The sequence below is a fragment of the Camellia sinensis genome, chromosome 1 (assembly GCF_055761805.1).
Source record: "Camellia sinensis isolate YWXY chromosome 1, ASM5576180v1, whole genome shotgun sequence".
Lineage (NCBI taxonomy): Eukaryota > Viridiplantae > Streptophyta > Magnoliopsida > Ericales > Theaceae > Camellia > Camellia sinensis.
Genome location: NC_138961.1, coordinates 227,522,102 through 227,544,680, shown reverse-complemented (window position 1 = coordinate 227,544,680; position 22,579 = coordinate 227,522,102). Strand labels below are relative to the sequence as shown.

The 22,579-nt window shown below is 39.1% G+C and overlaps 2 protein-coding genes across 6 annotated transcripts in view; one reads left to right on the top strand and one right to left on the bottom strand.

The window, feature by feature from the left end:
- Positions 1-17,264, top strand: part of PMI2 (PLASTID MOVEMENT IMPAIRED protein (DUF827)) — a 42,956-nt gene extending 25,692 nt beyond the window's left edge. The window contains exons 2-4 of one of the 5 annotated variants that reach the window (XM_082897172.1): positions 10,040-10,174; positions 10,459-10,593; positions 15,090-17,264. In XM_082897172.1, the coding sequence (XP_082753298.1) occupies positions 10,094-10,174; positions 10,459-10,593; positions 15,090-16,883 (2,010 nt within the window). In that variant the 5' untranslated portion in view covers positions 10,040-10,093 and the 3' untranslated portion in view covers positions 16,884-17,264. Of the gene's footprint in view, positions 1-9,971; positions 10,175-10,243; positions 10,268-10,458; positions 10,594-15,089 lie in introns of those variants that run through there. The other 4 variants (XM_028215854.2, XM_028215855.2, XM_082897177.1 and 1 more) reach the window with 4 other exon arrangements.
- A 1,274-nt stretch (positions 17,265-18,538) lies between these two features.
- LOC114274008 (protein PAL OF QUIRKY) lies at positions 18,539-21,133 on the bottom strand. Its single transcript, XM_028215861.2, has 2 exons — positions 20,296-21,133; positions 18,539-19,638 (listed from the first exon to the last, which is right to left on the bottom strand). The coding sequence occupies exons 1-2, from the start codon at positions 21,057-21,059 to the stop codon at positions 18,783-18,785; spliced, it is 1,620 nt and encodes a 539-aa protein (XP_028071662.2). The 5' UTR covers positions 21,060-21,133; the 3' UTR covers positions 18,539-18,782.
- Positions 21,134-22,579: the final 1,446 nt, after the last annotated feature.

Here is a 22,579-nt window from a genome sequence, read left to right as displayed (position 1 = left end):
AGTGTATAACCGGCTAGAGAGTGAGGGAGAGTGAGAGAAGTGAGTTCAACTTGTTTTCATCTTGATTTTGCTTGGAGGCTTAGGGAAATTGAAAGCTTAAGTGCATAATTGAGCCTCTAGACTTGTAATTGAGGAACCTAGGTATGAATTTCATCCTCCTTATTGTGTATTTAAGTTCCTTCTAGCATGGATCATGGTAGTTTAAAGAGTTAAGTCAAGAATTGGTTCAATAGTGTTGAATTGAAGCTTAATTATTGCATGCATGGCATACTCTTGCATTTTAGAGCTTGTTCTTCATGAATTTGCCACATACATGTCCATGTTTTGATCATAAACCATGTTTTCACCTTGTCTTTGAAAGAATTGCCTCATTAGAGCATGAAATTGAAGCTTTGAAATGGTTTAAATTCATGCATGTTATGTTTGAATTATATTCTTGAAAATTGGTTTGAAATTGAGTTGTTTGAAACACCCTTAGGCTTTGATTTTACAATTGAGTTTTGGAATCATGTTAAACTATGAGTTTTGGGATGTTTTCTGGAAAATTGGCCCAAGAGGATCAAAATTTATGTTTTAAAAGTTGAATTTGAGCTTGAGGTTCAAATCTGGGAATTCCAGATTTTGAACTTGCACTCGAGCGGGGTGACTGGCGCTCGAGCGTGAAATTCGTGCTCCCAGTACTTCGCACTATTTTGATGTCCGCTCGAGCGGGATAATTGACGCTCAAGCGGGACATTGTGTCTCATGCTCGAACGGGTGTCTAGCGCCCAATCGAGCGTGATTTTCACCTATCCAGCACTTTTGACTGTTTTGCTGAATGCTCGAGCAGGTAATTCTACGCTCGAGCGGAAACCTTTGTCTGCATGTCTGCTCGAGCAGAGTAACATACGCTCGAGCGTGACCCCTGTTTTCTGAAAATTCTGAAAATGCTTTTAAAGTGCATCTTTGCATCCTCATCCCATCCTAGGCATTCTTAGGCCTAGTTTAAGACATCTTAATGAGGATATAGATGTAGAACACACCGAGGCAAATTAGGGATTAAGCTATTATCTTTCCCAACTGTGTAGCTTAGTGTGTGTTCAATCTGTAAACTATGTAGGGTTGGCGACTGGGGACACGCTCTAGCTTTACTATAGCCCAAAACTTTGTGAGTAACAACTGTGTAAAGATATGTTCAAAATGATTATCTTTTGAACAATTAAACTGTACTGCTTTCTGAACTGTTACTGTTAATTGAATGAATGTATGTGCTATATTCTGAACTGTATTGTGGTATCCTTAGCAACTACTGTTTACTATTACTGTTACAGAGATCTCTGTCGGTTCCCTTGTTGGAACCACTACTGTTTACTGATTGATGGCCATCATTTACTGTTCGGTCTTTCAAGACCGACTGTTTACTGTACTGTTATGCTAATGGATGTACCACATATGACTGTACTGACTGAACAACTGAAATACTGATTTAATGAACTGTTTTCATTACTGTAAGAACATTTATTCTAAACCCCTTTACGCATTATGTTATTCACTGGGCTTCAGCTCACTGCTCATATATATATGTAGGTGTATAGGCACCAGACCGCAGCTAGAAGCGTCGGGATAAACTCCAATTTTGCCAAGCCAACCTATGTGCCTCACTGCGAGGTTCCGAGCCTGTCAAGCTAAGGCTATGGGGTGTTTTAGTTTTCCCCCTTCTGTTCTGTCTTGTAAACTATAAACTATTACCATACTGTTTAATAGGGATTAGGTCCCTGAACTGAATGATTGTATATATGTACATACTGTTCTGTACTGTTCATGTATATGTGTATGAAAAGTCTTTTTGGCATACAGACTGTCACAGCTCATTGGACATTGTTTATTTACTGTTTTGGCTTCCACCATGCCCCTGTACTCTGTTTTACTGTATTACTGTTAAGCAGGCCTTCGGTAATCTTGGATTACTGGCCGGTTACGGTGCTAAATCCATAGGGGCGGGTTTGGGTTGTGACACTGGTGTTTGTCGTCTGGCAGTTCCCCCCTTGTCAAAAATAGAAAGATGTCAGCCGCCTATAGAATAGGTTTGTTTTGGAGGAAGTGGACTTGCTGCTGGTTCGGGGAAATGGCAGAGTGAGCCAGATATTCGAGGCGGACACCATGGCTGAGGTCTGACTGGTCGGCAGAAGCTAACTGAGCCATTTCATCTGCCTTGGAATTTTTCGTCCGAGGAATGTGCTTGATGTGGAAATTATTGAAGAGGCGAGCAAGGGGGAGTACAATATCCCTGTATGCCCGCATTGTGTCTTCTTTGGAATCGAATTCCCCCGTGATTTGTCTGACAATGAGCTAGGAATCACTGAATACTTGGATATGGTTGACACCAATATCTCTAGCGAGGCGGAGACTTGCGATGAGTGCCTCATATTCAGCCTCATTATTGCTTGCATCGAACAAGAAACGAAGAGCACACTTGAAATAACCTCCCTTGGGAGCGGTGAGGATGAGACCAGCCCCGCTGCCTTCTTTGCGGGATGATCTATCGACGTTGAGGGTCCAAGAGTGGGGGTCTTCTGCCTCAGTGTGAGATTGCGGGAGCGGGGGTGGGGGAGCCGTGATTAGAGTGGGGTTAGTGAACTCCATAATGAAATCGGCGACAGCCTGCCCCTTGATCGCCGTTCGAGGTCGGTAGGAGATGTCAAATTGGCTGAGCTAGACTGACCATTGCATAAGTCAGCCGAACAACTCTAGTTGTTGCATTATCTTCTTCAACGGTTGGTCAGTGAGGACGACAATGGGGTGGGCCTGGAAGTAAGGTCGGAGTTGTCTTGAGGCTATAACCAAGGCTAAAGTCATTTTTTCAAGCAATGGATAGTTTTGTTCTGCTCCCCTGAGAGCCCGACTGCTGTAGTAGACTGGTCGTTGGACAGAGCTGTCTTTCCTAATGAGTGTTGCACTGACGGCGGTGTTTGACACGGCTAAGTAGAGGAAAAGGGCTTCACCCGTGATTACCTGAGAAAGTAGGGGGGGTTGGCCATGCACTGCTTCAATTGCTGAAAGGCCTCTTCAGATTCTGCCGTCCACTCAAAAGCTTGCTGGAGAACTTTAAAGAAGGGAAGGCACTTGTTCGTTGCGCGGGAAATGAAGCGGTTGAGGGCGGCGACTCTACTAGTAAGCCTCTAAACCTCCTTAACCGTTCTGGGCGACTGCATTTCTATCAAGGCCTTGATCTTTTCAGAGTTAGCTTCGATGCCTCATTGACTGACCATAAAACCCAAGAACTTCCCAGATCCTACGCTGAATGCGCATTTCTCCGGATTGAGTTTCATTTGGTATTTTCGTTGGGTGCCGAAGGTCTCTCGCAAGTCGGCTAGATGATCAGTGGAGAGCTTGCTCTTGACTAGCATGTCGTCGACGTATACTTCCATGTTTCGGCCTATCTGGTGATGAAAGACGGCGTTGACCAACCGTTTGTAAGTAGCCCCGGCATTTTTCAACCCAAATGGCATGACACAATAATGGTAGGTTCCCCGGTCGGTGATGAAGGAGGTGTGTTCCCAGTTGGACAGGTGCATCAGAATTTGGTTATACCCAGAGAAGGCGTCCATGAAGCTGAGCATTTGATGGTCGGCCGTGGCATCAACGAGCAAATCTATGCGATGAAGGGATAACTATCTTTGGGGCAAGCTCGGAATAGTCAACACAGAGTTGTCATTTACCATTGTTTTTACGGACCAGGACCACGTTTGACAGCCATCTGGGGTAGTCCACATTTTTGATAAACTGTGCCTCAAGGAGCTTATCTACTTCGGAAGCGATAAGAGTGTTGTGTTCCGGGTGAAAGATGCGCTGTTTCTGGCGGAAGTGGGGCTTAATGCTGAGACGATGGGTTATGAAGGAGGGGTCAATACTCAGCATGTCAGAGTAGGTCCAGACAAATACGTCGTTGTGCTCAATCAGGAGGGCAGTAAGGTCGGTCTTTGCCTGGAAGGATAGTTGGCTGCCGATGTTGGCAGTTTTTGTCGGGTTGATGGAATCGATAGGGACCTCGACGAGCTCTTCCACTGGTTCCCCCTGACCAGCTCATTCTCATCCCTAACGCCGAGCCCTTCAATGATCATAGCCTCCTTTAGCTTGACCTCTTTAAGTGAAGCGACGTAACATTCCCTGGCCACAGTCTGCTCTCCCCTTACTGTACCAACCCCTAGGTCGGTGGGGAACTTGACGGCAAGATGGAAAGTGGATGTGATAGCTTGGAAAGCATTTAGGGCGGTACAGCCGAGGATGATATTGTAAGCAGAGGGACAGTCGACGACGAGGAAGGTGAGTAACTTTGTGGTCTGCCGTGGGTATTCTCTGATTATGATGGGAAGATCAATGGAGCCGATGGAGGTCACCCAATCTCCAGTAAAACCGACCAATGGGGTTTAGAGAGGAAATAGACTTTCTTCCCCGATCTTGAGCTGGCGGAAGGCATTTAGGAATATGATGTCTGAAGAACTGCCATTGTCGACGAGAACCCGTCTGACCTTGTAATTGGAGAGGAGGGCAGAAATGACGAGAGGGTCATCATGGGGGTAACAGATGCCTGTGCAGTCGGCGTCCGTAAAGGTGATAGGCTCCGTCCACTGCTTGGACTGTTTGGAGGGTCGGTCCAATGTCGCAACTTCTTTGTCTAAGCCCTGCCTTATTTTTCTGAGTTCTACCTGCTGAGCCAAGCGAGATGGTCCTCCACAAGCAAGCCCACCGGCAATAACTCTAATCTCTCCAACAGGGGGCGGGGTTCCCTTTTGCCCGGGGTTGCTGTGGAGGGCGATCATGACCTTGATTAGGTTATACGGGTTGTCGAGGAGGGGTGTATCGGCGATTGTTTCTAACAGGTTCAGGCCTTTGCCTCTGCTGTGGGCGGGCGTCCGTGAATCGACTGAAACATCCCTTACGTATCAAGCCCTCGACCTGGTCTTTGAGGTTGGCACACTCCTCCGTGTTATGGTCGTGGTCCTGATGAAGGCGGCAGTATTTGGACTGGTCTCGCCGGTTGGAAGGAGACCGTGATAGTTGGGGCCATTTTAGGGGATAATCTCGTTGAATTTGGTTCAAGACTTGTTCCATAGGGGAGTTGAGGGGTGTGTATCGTTCGAACCGGCCGGGCGGTCGGGTTGGTGCCAACCGGTCGGCTTGAGGTGGTCGGTTGGTATACTGAGGTGTTTGGTTATTGTGCTAGGTGTTTCTGGTTTTTTAGTCCTTTCTCTTCTCTTAGGGGGTTGGATTTTTGGCTGTAGGATCTTGTCGGGCGGCTAGGGAATCTTCGACATTCATGTATTTTTGGGCTTTGGAAAGTAGGGTTGCCATGGAGGTCGGGGGGTTTTTGGAGAGGAAGAAAATGAAATCAGATGATCGTAGGCCTGCCATGAACACCGTAAGGATGACCTTGTCATCGTTTTTCGCCACCTGTAGGGCTTCGGTGTTAAAGTAAGTGACAAAGCTGCGCAGCGACTCCCCCTCAATTTAACGGATGTTGAGGAGCTGGGTTGCCGGACGCCATTGGTGCTGGGCTCCAATGAAATGGCTAAGAAAGGAGCCACTGACGTGCTGGAAAGTAGAAACAGAGTCTGCTGGCAGTTGACTAAACCAAAGTCGAGCCGACCCCTTGAGTGTTACGGGGAAAGCCCAACACATGATTTCATCAGGGAATACATAGAGGATCATGAGGGTTCTGTAGGTCTCCAAGTGATCGACTGGGTCTGATGTACCGTCGAAAAAGTCGATCGTGGGTATTTTAAACTTAGGAGTTAGAGGTTTGTTCCGGATGGAGGTAACGAATGGTGAGTTGGCTGTAGCAGATGGTTTATTTGGTATATTCTGCATGACTCCTTGGAGCTGGAGCTTCATAGCTCGGAGTTCTGCATCCCAGAAAGGGACATTGTCACCTCCGGACTGGAGCGGAGGCTGGACGCTACTGGCCTCGCCCTCGGGGGTGGGTGCGGGGACCGATGGGTGTGGGACTCAAAGTGAAGGGTTCATATCTGGGGGTGGGGGTCGCAAGCCTTCCAAGTTGGGTGGGTGGGGCTGCTGGATTGTATGGCTCGGGGCTCGGGGCTCGTTCTTGGTTGGGTGGAATAACTGGAGGTGGTGGAGGAGGCATAGAAAGGTTTCTTTGGAGTAGAGCATTAATCAGGGCTTGGTTTTGCTCGGCCAGGCGGTTGATGCTGTTGGTGAGCTCGGTGAAATACTGTGGGGGGTTGTTTGGATTGGGAGGGTCGGCTTGGTGGTCGGTAACATTGTGGTGTGAAGCCATGGATCTAGTCGTGACCATCCACCTTAATAGGTGGCAGGAAAAGGTTATTGGAAAAGGGTCTCCGGCGGCAATGAGCACAGCTGGCACGCGAAACAGAAAGGATTCCCACAGACGACGCCAACTAATGATGCAGCGAGTTCCAGATGGAACGGGTCAGACTGATCCACGCTTCCCAAATCAATGCCCAGGGTTCCAAGCCTGCCAGAAGACCTGCACAAGAGTTCAACGGGGAACGGGGAGTCCCCCAGCGAACCCTCCAACAAGCAAGTTAGAAAGAGATATGGAAAATGGAGATAGATTAGAGATAGAAAGCTTAACCTTCTTCTTGTCTTCGACGTCTGCTTATATCCTTTGGTAATCTTTTCGTTGTCCCTTCCGACCTGCTATCTTGGTCGAAAGTCTATGCTTTAGCTTGCCTTGTTCACGGTGAGGCCGTTCTGTCTCGACGGGGAGGGGTTATCGCAATAATGCTGTAAGGGGCTTCATTAATGGCTGATGTGCAGTGCAACAACTTTGCTGGATCTTTATCTGCTTATGTGGCATGTCCCTCACTTGCCACATGTGTAAGTGTCATTAGTTCTTGATGTCATGTTGAGCTCCAGCAACGCTGAGCTTTAGTAGTTGAATTATACATTGGGCCCTAAGTGGTAGGCTATATCTTTTATGGCTTACCTATGTCAAAATGAAACATAACATTTAAAAATAGGACTTTCTGAAAAATATCCCATAAACAAATACAAATATATCTTATGTCTCACGTTAATAAATGCATCATTCAATTTCACTAATCTAATCTGGCAATCAAATTTGATTGAACATTGCCAATGGCCATAATTTACAATATGTTTTACTGTTCCGTACGTCCCAATTTAAAAATTCTTCACAATTAAGAAAAAAAAAATGTTTTATTTAATTGATTGAAATGAAATAAAATAAATATAAGAATTATCCTTTAGGTTCTCTTAAAAAACAATTTTGTTTATAATATATTGTTTTAATTGTCAACCAAACAGTATCGAACAATAATTAATCGTCAGGCCTGTCCTCAGCAAATTTTTTTGTTTGTATCAGAGGAAGCGTGGGCATATGGTTTAGGATCTAGCGACGTGGAACATCATTTACCTTTGATGTGTGTGACAAATTGACAGTGTGGTTAGCTCCAAAAACTCCACAAATGTCAGCATTTTATAGCCTCTCGAATTCCTGACAAACTTATGTCTTCTTCTTTTTCTCTCCTTTTAATTCTCATTTGGATCTTTCCTCCGAGTACTCACTCTTCCATGTCCCTCACTCAAACCTACATATATGTCAAATTATTTGTTTAATGTGTTTACCCCCTGTTTCTTTTTCTTCTTCTGTTTTTCAAGAAAAAACATATGATTTGGTACACAAAACTCTTGTTAAAGAAGATTTACAGAGGTTAAAATGTATGCCATCTTTTACCTTTGTGGGTGTCGTATGTTTTACTGCTCAACTAAACCGTCTTTTAGTTATTTTTGTTACATTTACCTTTTATTTTTCGGCCTTCATTTGTAGATCCAAAAAGTCCAAACAATCACTATTGTCTAATACACTTTATTTTGTAGTGACAACCGTAAAGTGTTCCACTTGTGCTATGCATAGGGGTTATTTATAATTATTTATATACATGTGAATGGGGTTTTAATTGTCTTTTTTTTTTTTAACATAGAAAAAATAATATAACAAATACAGTATATCTTCAATCAATTATTTTATGTTGCTTTTATTCAAAATTTATAACCAAATCAAGAAAAAATTTATTGCTAACAACATTTTTTTACCTCTATTTAATAAAAAAAGTAAGCTTGAAAAAGATAGTCAATATAATATTATACATTAAGTAAAAAAATGTGGTTAGCAATTATACTTACATAAATTTATCATAGTTTTAATTTAAATTTTTTTTAAAAAAAAACTATTTTAAAAGTATTTTATTTAACTAGTACCAAATAGAATTTTCTTAACAAAAAGGAAAGTTATAAAATTTTGTTACAAATTTTCAAATGTCTATTGTTAAACATGATTCTTCTTTCATAATGCATCTCCGAATGTATTAGTGAAAATATCATACACTTAAAATATACAAAATTACAATATATAGAGAGAGAAAAAAAAAAGTAATGACCAAAACTAAAACTATTTTCAAAAAAAAATAAAAAATAAAAACAAAAATTAAATTGTTTGAAATAGAAAATGATTTATTTATTTATTTATTTATTAATTTTTAAAAATAAAGTTTTAAAGAAAAACAAAGAAAACTATATTAAAAAAAAAGTACATAAACCAAACATAAAATATAATACAAAAAACAAATAAATTATGGGATTTTCAAGAAGTCTTGCTTGATCTTGGCATGATACTTCTTTCTAGTGCATCTCCAAGTGTATTAATGAAAACATCATACACTTAAAATGCACAAAATTACAATATATAGAAGGGAAAAAAAGTAGGTAATTGCCCAAAACTAAAACTATTTCAAGAAAAAATAAAAAATAAAAACAAAAATGAAATTGTTTGAAATAGAAAATAATTTCTTTATTTATTTTTATTTTTTTTAAAATAAACTTTTAAAGAAAACAAATAAAATTATATAATAAAAAAAGTAAAGAAACTAAACATAAAATATAATACGAAAAATACATGAATTATAGGATTTTTAATAAATGAGACTCACAAACAAATTTTATAAAATTTTATTTATTCATATATTTTTTGTGTATGTTTTTTGTACTTCTAATCTCGAGAATGACATTAAAATAGTCTTCATTTTTTGCATTAAGTCCATCTAATAGTTTTAGCAAATACAACTGTAACAAATTTCATAACACAAAATACAAATAATTGTGAGACAAAGTATCAAAAAAATGAAAGCAATGTTCAATGAGGATGTAAAAGCACACCTGACGTTTTAATTGGAGGTATAACGAAATAAAACGCCATAGAAAGGGAAACAATCTTTATTTTTCATCACAACAATTACATAACTCAATATATAATTTTAATATCTCTCACTCTTTTGCAAGTCTAATTTTCTATCAATACTAAAATGAATGCATGAAACAAAAAAGGGAGACATTTGAGAAAATAAAGAGATGCGATTTGAAACCTTTCAATTGCTGAATTCTATTAATTGACAGTTATTATGCTTCAATGGTCGAGTTTCCAATATTTGTTAGCCATTGAAACTGAGTTATTTAGTTTTATCTATATTCACTTGATAATTTGAGAGTAAACACGTATCAAACCTTTATACAAACACTTAGCACATTTTTTGAGCATTATTAATAAAATGTACAGTATAATTTTTTTTCTCTTTTTTTTCGGAATTGTAACCTGTTATTTTTCAATAAGAATTTATATTTATTTTAGATATTTTTTTAATATACAAAGTATTTTTTTAGATATTTTATAAAAATAATTTAGCAATCTCATTACTAATCATAGTGTATGAAAAAAAGTTGAAAATGATGCGGCAGTAAATATGGGAGAAGTCAAAAAGATTTATGAGTTGGAATAAGTTAATAAATGTTGATTTTTTTTTAAAATTAAAAAATTAAAAAACTAAAATTAAGATATTAAAATTTTTACAAAATTTATTGGTTGGAAACTACTTTTTCTTATATAATAGATGTGGGAAGGGTAAGACGTGCATTCTGATAATCATATAATGTCATTTATCTTAGGGGCCCAAAAAGGGTATAATATCAGTACGGCTGACGATAGTTCCAACTTGAATTACAGCCAATCATCATCGCTTCTCTCTCCTACCCTTTCATCGTTTTATCTCTATATTTTATGGTGAGCTGGGAGATCCAAACACCTGTTGCAATTTACAAAAAACAGAACCAAATACTACTTTTCCAGCAACATTCTCAGGTATGCAATCTCTACCCATTCCTCAATTCCTCCTTTGATTGTGTATCCTCAAAACCAAAACCATGTTGCATAGTTTAAGACTGTTCAGAAATGGTATGTCAATTTGCTTTCCTTCTGATGATTAACTGAAATCTAAATTGTGATATTGTTGCATGAAAACCCACAAAGTGGAACCATTAAACTGGAAGTTTAAATTTTTTTTTTTTTTTTGGGGGGGGGGGGGTGTTACTGTTTCTTGATATGAGTGAGGAATTTAATTAGGTTCATCTAAATGAGTATTTTAGCAGGTTGGAATGGACAGAGGAGAGCTTGGCAGTGAGGGGAGAACTGGGAAAGTTAAAGCAGTAGCTGGTTTGTTTGGAGAAAGAATTACTGAAGCCAATTCTACACTGAAGAAGCCCCAAATGGACAACTCAAAGGTAATAATGCAAAGAACTATGAATCTCCTCTATATTGTTCACGGTGAAACAATGCAACCCATTTGGATTTCTTTCGATAAGATATTTCCTTTTTTATGTGGCGCTTGTTCGAGTCACAAAAAGAGTCTGCCCAGAATTACGGATAGAGGTTGTATTATATACAACTCGAAGCACGGATGTGAATATTATTAGATAAATTGATAGAGAGAGAGAAAAAATTATGTATATATTGATGTATTGAATGTTAAGTGTGTTTATTACAAATGGTGAGGGGCTCCTTATATAAGAGAAAATACAATCCTTACAGACAATGGACAATGATGGCTCATGATGGAAAGTAAAGCACTAGCACCTAAAGGCACCGAAAGGGAGGCTCACTATCTACTAATATATTATATACTCTAACAGCCCCCCTCAAACTCAAGGAGAATAGGTACAAACCGACTTGAGTTTGGAAATGAACAAAATGTGAAAATAAACTAATACATGAATAAAAGAGGATAGTAGACACTGTATGGTCGTGTCAGACCGTTAGTGAAGACACGGTATGGTCGTGTCGGACCATGGTAGCAGGACAGTTTACGGGGTCATGTCGGACCGATGTAGAAGCTGACCGGAATCAATGTCGGGACAGTTTACGGGGTCATGCCGGACCGTTGGAAAAGCTAACCGGAATCAAATGTCGGGACAGTTTATGGGGTCATGTCGGACCGGTGGAAAAGCTAACCGGAATCAAAGTCGGGACAGTTTTATGTGGTCATGTCGGACCGTTGTAAAAAGTCGCACCCTCAAAAGGTGTGCCCAATCTTTCAAAAGGTGTGCCATCAAAAGGCGTGCCCAATCCATAAAAAGGTGTGCCGGACATGATGGCGAGACGCGTGACTACCTTGGCTTGCGCGCCCGTTTTGTCGTCTGGCGTCAAGTGGCGCGCGATGCGCGTATCGGCCCTGGCTATTTAAACCAAGGTTGAGGCGGAGGCTGTGCAAACCAGTCTGAAACCTCTGAACATTGGCATTCTGAAACACTCTGTAAACATTCTGTAACCAACCCTTCTCTGAAACACTCAGCAACCCATAACATGGCCTCTTCTTCCCGTCTAGCTACCCAGAACATGGCATCCTCTTCCCGTGGTCTACTCACGCTCTTTCCAGAACTGAACGAGTCCACAAGAGAAATAACTGGGGCGGTGGCCAGTGAACCTCAACCAAACACCTCTGGTTTTGCTCCGTTGAACTTTTCGATGCGGTCTGTGGAGCAAAAAATGGCGGTGCAAACGGATATTGAGGCCAATCAGTATACTTTGAAGTCATGCGTGGAGACCATGACTGCGGTCACAAACTTGTCGCACCGGCTTCAGAGTAGGACAAATGAGGTGCAGCAGTTAAACGCCCAACTGGCTCTGCTCCAGCACATGTATAAGGATGCGCGAGCAGAGATAAGTGTGCTAAAGGCGGAAAATAAGAAGCTGAAGCGGAAGGCCACCGTGATGTTCCGATTTGGAGGACCGCCATATGCTGCAGTGGAGGAGCAGGGAGTAGTGATCGTGCCCAGTGGAGTGGGAAACACGGAGGCAACACCGTCAAGGGCCGCCCAGGACGGAGGCAAGAAGAAGAGACCGGCGGCAGAGTAGAGAAGAAAAATCCCGCCTGTGGATGTGGTTGTTTGTGTATTTGGTTTGTGTGTTTGTGTTTTTTTTTTTTTTTTTTTTTGGTGGAAAATGGTGAGCGGGGTGAGCCCCAACATGAATAAAATGAGTTTGGTGTGCAGTTCTTCTGCTTCTGTGTTTAGTTTTTTTTTTTTTTTTTTTTTTTGGAAAAAATGAAGAGAAAATAAAATAAATAAAGTGGTAATGAGACTCACGTTTTTGTTCAAACCAACACATGATAGTGCCAGCCATTATACTGAAAGTGGGTAATGACAGATGAAACAAATATATTTTAAACAAAAATAAAATGGAGGTGGGTGGATGTTGATTAAACAAATATGAAGATATGATGAAAGGGATTTGAATATGTGGACTGATATATTGATAGAATATATGATAATAATAAAAAAATATGTATATATATAGAAAAGAAAACAAAGTTGAAAAGAGTGGGACCATGCTGACCGGATATTGTGAATGGTGAATGATTTTTTTTTTTTTTTTTTTTTTTTTTGAAGATAAGAAAAGGGAACAAGACCATGTGGGCAGGAGCCTTTGCTGAGGGCAGAGTTTCATGGGAAATTGTTCACCACGAGGTGTATGGAACTGAGACTGGTATAGACCGTGTTTTGTTCCTTGAAACAAGAGGAAAGTGGGGCAGGGGAAAAGTGAAGAGGAGAGTGGTGTTTGGTCAGAGTGGTGTTGGGCGTGAGGAGAGAGAGAGAGAGAGAGAGAGAGAGATATATTGGTCTCGGGCTAGAGAGAGAGAGAGAGAGCGCTTCGGAGTAGAGTCTGACCGTGGCTCTAATGCCGTGTGTGTCTCCATGGTGTGTTCAGTGTTCATGTTGATTTCAGCCCCTCTGTATGTCTTCCATGGAGTGGAGAAAAAGATGGTGTGTCGTTGGGTGTGCTGGGTCTCCCTCTCTAAAACCGTGTGTGTATGAATGGTCTGTTGGGTCTGCCGTGTATCTGGTGTGTGCGCAGGCCAACACCGCGTTGAGTGGGCGGCGTGGCCAGCACTGGTCGGTCGCGGCTGGTAGCAACAGTGAGGTCGCAGATGTCGGACACAAGGCACGCAGGTCGTGCGAGCTGGTGGTTGCGCGCAGGGCAGGTTCGGACCGAGCTCGCAAGCAAGCAACAACCGTGATACCGCAGCAAAGTTGTTGTCGGAGCTGGCCAACCGTAGCAGTAGTAGTGGTGTCGCAGACGAGTCGACGTCGGCGTTGGTCGGCGAAATCGAGCTCCGATGTGCCTAGATCTCTGAGGAGTTGCGTCGCTAAGCCGAAGTACAGCACCGATGGTGAAACAGAGCCTCTCTGAAAATGTTGAAATATGTTGAAATCTGGGTTTGTCTTGGAGAGAAAGAGTCAGCTCCGTAATGGCAGCACTTGGAGTAGTCACAGCCAATGTGCAGGAGTCGTTCAGTAGTCACAAAACAAACTAGGCAAGGTGGCCTTTGGGTTTGGCAGCCGCGGGCTCCGATTGAAGAAGAATAAAGCTGGGCCAGTTTTGAGGAAGAAGAAAGAAGCTTGATCCCTCTGTCCCTATCGGGAGGAGGGGTTTAGCAGCAGCGGAGTCAGGGTATGTGTAGAGGTCCGGCGGGCGGCCAAGGCGAGGCTGCCGCCCGCCGGTGAAACAGAATGACTAGGTTCTTAACCTAGCTCTGATACCATATTAGATAAATTGATAGAGAGAGAGAATAAATTATGTATATATTGATGTATTGAATGTTAAGTGTGTTTATTACAAATGGTGATGGGCTCTTTATATAAAAGAAAATACAATCCTTACAGACAATGGACAATGATGGCTCATGATGGAAAGTGAAGCACTAGCACCTAAAGGCACCGAAAGGGAGGCTCACTATCTACTAATATATTATATACTCTAACAAATATGAATATTGGTATTAGTATGATACAGATACGTCAATATGGTAAAATTTTTTAAAAAAATTAGGTATACATACATCTTGGTACGTTTGTTAAAAAAAATTTATTTATTTTTAATTTAGAGTAGTAAAAAATTGATTAAATGGTTTAATTTTTTAAAATCCAATCTATAATTAGGAGTGGTTTGGAATGATCTAAATAAGTGTACTTTTTGACTTTTTATGAAATATGGGTTGGATTTGAACTGATGTGAGAGAGAGAGGTGATGTGACTTAAATAAGATGATGTGACTTAAATAGGATAGTGATTTTTTGACTTTTTTAAGTTATGACAAGCAAATTTAATGCCAAAAGTAAAGATATAAATCAAAATTAAATTCAAAAAAAAGTAAGGTACGTATAATTTTTGGTATGTTTGTAAAAAAATATTTATTTTTAATTTGGAATAATGTAAAAATTAATTAAATGGTTTAATTTGTTAGGATCCAATCTACAATTAATATTTAATGTCAAAATAAAGATATAAATAAAAATTAAATATTATTATATTAAGTAACTTTCAAATCATAAGTTAATTTTAAAATCATACTAAGTATAAAACTAAAAATGAAAAAGAAATTTATTGAAATGAATTTTATCTTGTAGTAAAAGAAAATATTGTTTCGACTGAAATATGGTACGGCTTGAGTATGTAATAAGTACGTCTGAGTCTGCCAAAAATTAAGAAAAAAAAATTTAGATATGTATTTCGTGTACCCAGTACGTATGTAGGGTACTTTATAGGTACTATATAAAGTATCATATACCGGGAAGTATCTTGTACAGGGACAACATATTTTTTATGATATTCATACTTCATAGCAACTCGCTCTGCCCAGACCCCGTTTTGGCAGGAGCCTTGCGCACTTTCATTTTTTTTTCATTTGTTTTTGAGTCTAATGTTAGTTTCAAATTCATCAGAGACCCTCTTCAACGAGAAGGGACCTTCATCGGGCAAAGAGAGACATTGGTCGGTTCGATGAGAGCAGAAGAGTTGCAGAGACCATAAAAGCCCAAGCAGAATCTGAGCTTTCCAACGCGAAGAAGACAGTGACGGATCTGACTTCAAAAATTGAAGAATCCAATTTGAAAGCAAAAGCGCAGAAGCATGACCTGGAAAGGTTGTGGAAGTTGAAAAGGGGGGACGAAAAGTGGGCATTGGCTGTTGGGAACCTTGAGAACCATAAGTATGCAGAAGTGATGAGAGAATTGGAGTATGTAAAGCAGGAATTGAGTAAACTCAAGCTTGACATGGCCTCTGTTTTAGAAGAAAGAAATCGAGCAGAGAAGGAAATCGCAGCCTCAAGTTCAAAAATCTCATCTTATTTGAGCTCTGCACAAGCGCTTACAAAAGAGATTGAGGAAGTAAACGAAGAACACGTGCTGGTAGAGTTGGCTCGGATTGAGGCTGTCAAAGAATTAGGAGCCATTGAAGCTCAAAGAAAGGAAGAAGCTGAACAGTTCCCTTTTACAATGGAGAACACCAGAAAGAAAATAAGTGATGTACTCCAAGAAATTGACTGCGCAAAAGAGACTGAAATGAAACTGGCCGTCACAACATCTGCTGGCAACGTGTTACAGAATGAACTAGTGCTGGCTAAGGGAATGGACAAAAGGGTCCAAAGAAAAGAGAGCTTTAGGCATCTCGAGGGCAGTTTTCGTAAAGGAAAGGAATTGGAGTCTCCATTGACGTTACAGTCAATCACAGAAGAATTGGAGGCAGCGAAGAAAGAATTGGTATCGATTAGAGAAGAGGGTTTTCAGTTCATGGCCTCCATGGATGTCATAAGAGATGAGCTCAAACATGTATCTCAAGAAACAGCAAGATTGAAGAAAACAGAGGAAAAGGCAGATGCTACTGTTCAAAATCTCAATTCGAAGCTCCTCAGGGCAAAAGCAAAATTGGAAGCTGTATCTGCGGCTGAGGAAAAGGCAAAAACAATGGTATCCAATCTATCCCTCACTCTGGAACAATTGAAAACAGTAGCAGAGGCAGCGAAAAAAGAGAGGAAGCTTATTTGTGAAGAAACCAGAAACATAAAAGTAGAAGTTCAGAAAACCGAGTCTGAGATTGACTCAGCAGAAGAAAGGTTTCAAGCTGCAATGCTAGAGCTTGAAGCTATTAAATCGTCAGAAGCAATGGCTCTTGAGAACTTAAAAACTCTCACTGAGAATACAATGAGATCTAGAGCTTCTGCATCTCAGCACAGTTCCACAATAACAATCTCAAAATTTGAATACGATTACTTAACCGGGCGTGCAGTTGGGGCAAAAGAAATTGCAGATAAAAAGGTTGCAGCAGCTCAGGCATGGATTGAAGCTTTGAAGGCAAATGAGAAGGAGATATTAATGAAAACAGAGATGACTCAGAGAAAATTAAGAGAGCTAAAAGTAGAGGAAGAGCGAGAAACCTACAAAGCAGAGAAGTCAGTTTCTGCTGGGAAAGTGGTTGAGGGAGAGTCACGGAATTGGAAGGAAAAACAAGAGAAAAACTCAGAACCTGAAAAGTCACGGCTTGAGGGGACATTGCCTAGAAAATCCATGAAAGAGAATGGGAGTTTAACACCAGCAAGAAGGGCGAAATATAGAAAATCTGCATCACCTGTAATTCGGCACATGACTAAATCGGGTTCTGTCACTGTTAGGAGGAAGAGAAAGGTTATGCCAAATATAGCCAAGTTCTTTAATAACAAGAGCAATGAGACGGATCGATGAGCTTTTGAAGACTAGATATCAACACTCGTGCATATGCACCGCATCAATTTGATTCCAGTCAATAAAATGAAATTACAAATAATTTTTTTATCAGAACTTGGAAGCTAACAACTTGGTCGCCAATTGTTTCTCGAAGTGCTCATCTTCTATTTTTTCCTTCCATAACCTAAAAAGTGTGAAGTTTAGTGTGTGAGAACTCCATGTAAAACAGTAGAATTTGTGTGCTGTGCCAATAAGTAGTCGAGAGTTCATCAAAATTCTCAAAGGTTCTGATATGATCTAGTTTGGGGATGTGTATTAATTCCCTGCAGCTTCATGGTTTATGTTTTCTATCCTTTGGGCACATATCTGAAAAAAAATTGGCTACTGCTATCCTCACAAGTTGCTGTAAAGGGATGTCTTGCTATATCATTTTAAGGCATTTTTTGAAATGAAGGACTAGCTGTAAAGCAAGATAGATAAAGAAAGAAAGAAAGGCCTACAGTGGTAGTTTCCTTCTAAGGCCTCGTTTGGCAAGTGCTTGTTTAGCCAAAAAATTAAAAAGTTACTAAAAAAATCAAAAAGCTAACAACTTATATCAAAAAGTCAAAGATTTCTTTTTCTCTCTACTTTTTGTATATTTTTTTGTAAAAAGCTAAAAAGTCATCCCAAACATACTAGTTTTTTTTTTTTACGTCATATTTTAGCTAAAAAGTCAAAAAATTACTAAAAAAACTTATTCCCAAACGAGGCCTAAATTTTGTGTTTAGATAATTCCCAATCATCAGCCCTCAAATCAACCAAAACCAATCACCTCAACCAATTCAAAATTTTGCAACATTCACTCAGACAGAATCAAAGAAAGGAAGCACATTATGAATGCATGTCGCCATTGGAACAACAACTATGAGACAATTGAAATACAAAATGATTGTGTTATAAGCCATAATTGAAAGGAAAAAAAACAAAAACTTTAAAACATATGTCCAGTGTCTTACCCAAAATTTTAATCATTTGATTCATTTTGCTTGATGTAAGCCATGCCTGTCAGTTTCCCCTCAGTCAAAGGCATCATTTTGTTGATCGAGTAAAACTAGGCTGTAGGCTGTCCACATAAGCGACTACATACAACGGCGAATGAATTACAAGATCCTAAATTGCTGCTTCTCAATGTCCCATGAATAAAGCTCTCCATTCTATTCTCTTTGCAATAGAACTAGAACTCTGTTAATCCCAACACTAAACGGAAAAGGGGGAAGGGGGTATAGAGAGTTGAACTTTCAACATGATGTGCACCACATCAAACACCAACCACTGGACTGGGCGGCAAGCTCAAAGAACATAATATGTTGGTCCCATTAACAAGGGTGTTGGGAGGGGTAAGGTTAAAGACAGCCCTAAAAGCCATTTGAAAACTAGACAGTAGGCTCATCTAGCAATACTAGTAATAATGCCTGAATTTCGGCATGCACTTGATTATCTCGAGTTGATATGGTCCAACATTCCAGACAATCCGTCCCTAAAGCATTCATTCCAGTTCATATTAAGGAAGTCAAAATGTAAAATAAACCTTTGGAACTATCAGCCCAGAAGTCTGCAACTATATTCACGGGTGACCAACAAGAGACACTTGAGCAGAAAAAGGGAAGTTCTTATGTAGATCAATAACTGAAACATTTAATGAACAAACAAATACTTGTATTGTTGTATACAACTTTCACTACATAATCTCATACATTCCATATCCATCCAGGAAATGAACAACATAACACACTCAGAAAAAAACAAAGACAATCCACATGCTTATTTTTTCTTAGACACACAACATAAACAGATAACAAATAGTGAACAGTAAAGGAACAACAGGTAAAATAGGCAAACATCTCCTACAAAATTTGCTTCTTTCAGAGCAACAAAACTTCATTGCGGCTGTGGGGTTCCAACCTGCTGCTTAACATTGTCTGCGTGCGGCTGCTTCGAAGCTTCTGATAACAGTAGTGTTCCAGCATTATTCATGGTATGGAACTGTGAAAGCAATGCAGGCACAGAAGGTTGAGTTTTGTATATTGGATTGTATGCAAGATCATCCTCATATTCATTATCGTAATTAGCAGTAGCTATTGCAGCAGTGGCAACAGATTGGGATGGATGAGGTGTCTCAGAAAGATCCATCAATGGTTGAAGGTTTTGATTAGATGGTACTTGAACGAGTGGGGTTGCTCCCGCCACTGTCCTGTAAACTTTTGTGGTCAATTCAGGTGCCATGACCTCTTTACAAGCTGCCGGAGGTGTGATAACGGAAGTAGGAGGAAGCATTTGGGGTTGACTCGGAGCAGTAGTTGCAGTGTCAACTAAATTACATTGCATAGACATATTATAAGATTGTGGAGGCCTAACAGGCATTAAGTAAACTGGGTATGGCTGATTTGTCTGATAAGGGTTATGTGTCTGCTGCTGAAGCATAGTTGAATAATACATGGGATAGTAAGATGAGACTGGCATGGGGCCTGCAGAGTATTGAGGTATGTAATGGGCACCTGCTTGAATATATTGTTGTTGGTGCTGCATCTGCATCTGATCTGATTGCAAAGATGCTTGATGGACGGGAACTTGAACAGTTTTCAGCATCTGAATTGCAGACGCTGGATCACTGACAATATTCTCTGTTTCCACAGCCCGAGAATAAACCCTGGTTTCCATTGAAGGAACATGAACAACCGAGTCTAGATACTGTGTAGTCTGTGGGTGAGACATAGGACTTGCAATACTGTTATCACTGTCAAATTCAAGAATCAAATGTATAATTCAGAACCTCATGATAACAAACTCGAAAAGGAAAAGGTTCTTGTCTCCATCTGCTTGGTTACTAAGAAAATGATGGTACAGGAAAGAAGATAACTGAACAAAATTCCAAGTCTCTAGCCAGTTAGGTTTGGATCATAGATTTGGGTAGGAATTTGGAAATGGAAACAGAAAAAATAATAGAAATGAGAAAAAATTTAACTTATATTTTATTCATATTTACCTCACATTTTTCATTCCCTTTCTAAATAATACCTACCCATTCACATGATCCAAACACAGCCTTAATGCACCACGCATTATTGCAGATGAATTTCTACAGTATTCGGTCCTCGATGACATCTAGATTCATATATTCAGTTCTTCTATTTCCCACATTTTTTTTTCCCAGCAAGCAACAAGGATGAAAGAGCAATATAAACAGAGAGAAGCAGAAATTGAGATTACCTGTGTTCCATGAAAATGAAAAGCTCAACCAAATTAAGCCACATGGTTTAATAAGGTTATTGAGTAAACAATTTATTCTAAATGATTATAATAAAAATCCAATCTTTTCTTTTCCCAAATTTTCTCAGCAACCAAACAGATGAAGAAATAGTTTCAAATAGGCACCAAAAAAACTAAAACATACCTTTCAACCGAACCTGGTGAGGCCACTTTAATCTTCTTGTCCTGAAAATTGACACCACCATCGTCCCCATGAACGCCTATGGGAGGCAAATTCGACATCGAAATCGAAGAACCAGTCGACCCAAACGACGAACTAGTCTCCAACACCATCGATTCAGGCACAGAACTCAAATCCCTCAAACTCTCAACCTGAGCCTCCACAGATGAATCAGAAGGGGCCCCACGGTCAAGACCCATCAACCCATTAACCAATTCCGAATCAGCAGATTGTCCCCTCTGCATGATCTTCGTACTCTTGAGCGCATCGCAGAACCAAGATTCAGCCTTGGGGTCGAGAATCGCCGACCCGACAGACTCGGGCTTGGAGGGGAAGAGGAACAATCGGATGCGGGAGGGTGTAAGGGAGCATGAGATGCGGTCAAGCTCTTCGAGCATGTTGTGGAGGTCCTCATCGGTGGTGACGGAGATGAGGGAGTCGAGGTCGTCGTTGGGGAGCTGGTATTTGAGGAGGAAGGGGCGGTTGTTGTAGAGGGTGCGGGAGAGATGGGAGGTGAGAGAAGAGAGGGTGGTGGCGGTGGTGCGGCGGTCCACGGCGACGATGCGGGTGTCGCCGCCGGCGTAGCAGAGGCACTTGGCGTGTGGACGGGGGACAATGTGGCCGCCGTAGCTGCACATCAGGCGGAGCTTGGCATTGGACGTGTTTGGGAATGAATCAACCGAGTCATCGGTGGCGGTGGCCGCTGAGAAGATGATTGGCGGTTCCATGGGTGGTGGTGGTGGGGAGTGAGATCTGGGTTTGCGCCGTTTTAGGAGAGAGAGGGAAAGATGCAGGGTGGGAGAGCGTAGTCTTATAATAGAGAGCTTTTTTAAAAAATATTCTAAAAAAAATAATAATAATTAATTTGCTTGGTTTCATTTTTTCAAAAACAGTTTTTAAAAAATTTTATTTTCTTATTTTTTGTATTTTTTGTTTTTACTAAATTTTTTTGATATTTTAAGCAAATTTTTTTTACTTTTTAAACATATCTAACATAAATATACTAAAAATTGTGAAAAAAATCTTTTAAAAATTCACTAAATACCAAAAATATATTTAAAAAAATACAATAATTCAGTATATTTTTATATATTTATTAATTTTTTAAAATAATTTTTCACAATTTTTTTACTTATTAAATACATTTAAGTAATGTGTATTTAAAAAAATAAATAAATAATTGTTTAAAATTTTAAAAATATTCACTAAAAATAAAAATAAAAAACAAGAAAACCAAAAAAATTCAGTTTTAAAAAAACTTAATTCAAAAAACTCAAACCAAACACACTGATAATATTTAGAGAATTAACCCACTTTTCAAACTATTTAAAAAACTAACTTACTTTTTGAAATCGCATTTAAAAATGTGATTTTGAAATTGAAATTGTATATTCAACATGCAATTTACAAGTTGAAAATGTAATTTATGATGACATGATGAAATTGCATTTTTAACATGCGATTTCAAGATGAAATTGCATATTGAAAATGTAATTTCAATTTTAAAATCGTATTTTCAAAATGTGATTTAAAAAATAGATTAGTTTTTCAAATAATTTGAAAAATAAGTTAATTCTCTAAATAATTTTTTTTAGAATATTAAAAAAAAAAACTCTATAATAGAGGGTTTATTTTGGTAAGTAATTTCGGTGAATTAAGCTATATCCAAGTTGCTTTATAAATTAGTGTATTAATAAAAAATATGATATAATTTTAAATTTTTATAATTTATATTTAAAATAGTAATATCATAATATATATATATATATTAATATACTAATTGATATCTTAATTAGTATGTGTAATACTATTAAATTTTAAGTGACACATTGTCTTAAAATATTTTTAATAAATGAAATTCTATTTCCACATCATATAAAATCTCAATATATATTATAAATAACATTTGAATATAAATACTTTTTTTTAAATAGGAAATAAAATTTTTACTACAAAATTGATAAAAGATCGGATATTAAAATTTGGATATAAAGTTACGAACAAAAATAAATTATTAAAGTATATATTCCGTTCAATTGTTTATATCCGAATAACTATTTTATGTTCATAAATTTATATTTAAAAAGTTAATTTTTGTTCAGAAATTTATATACAAACATACTGAAATTTTGTATAGTATATAAATAGAATTACTCTTTTAATAATTATTTTTAAATAATGGACCATTCATGTTTAGGAGTGACACAAAATAACAACAAAAGACAAAAAAAAATAAATAATATATAAC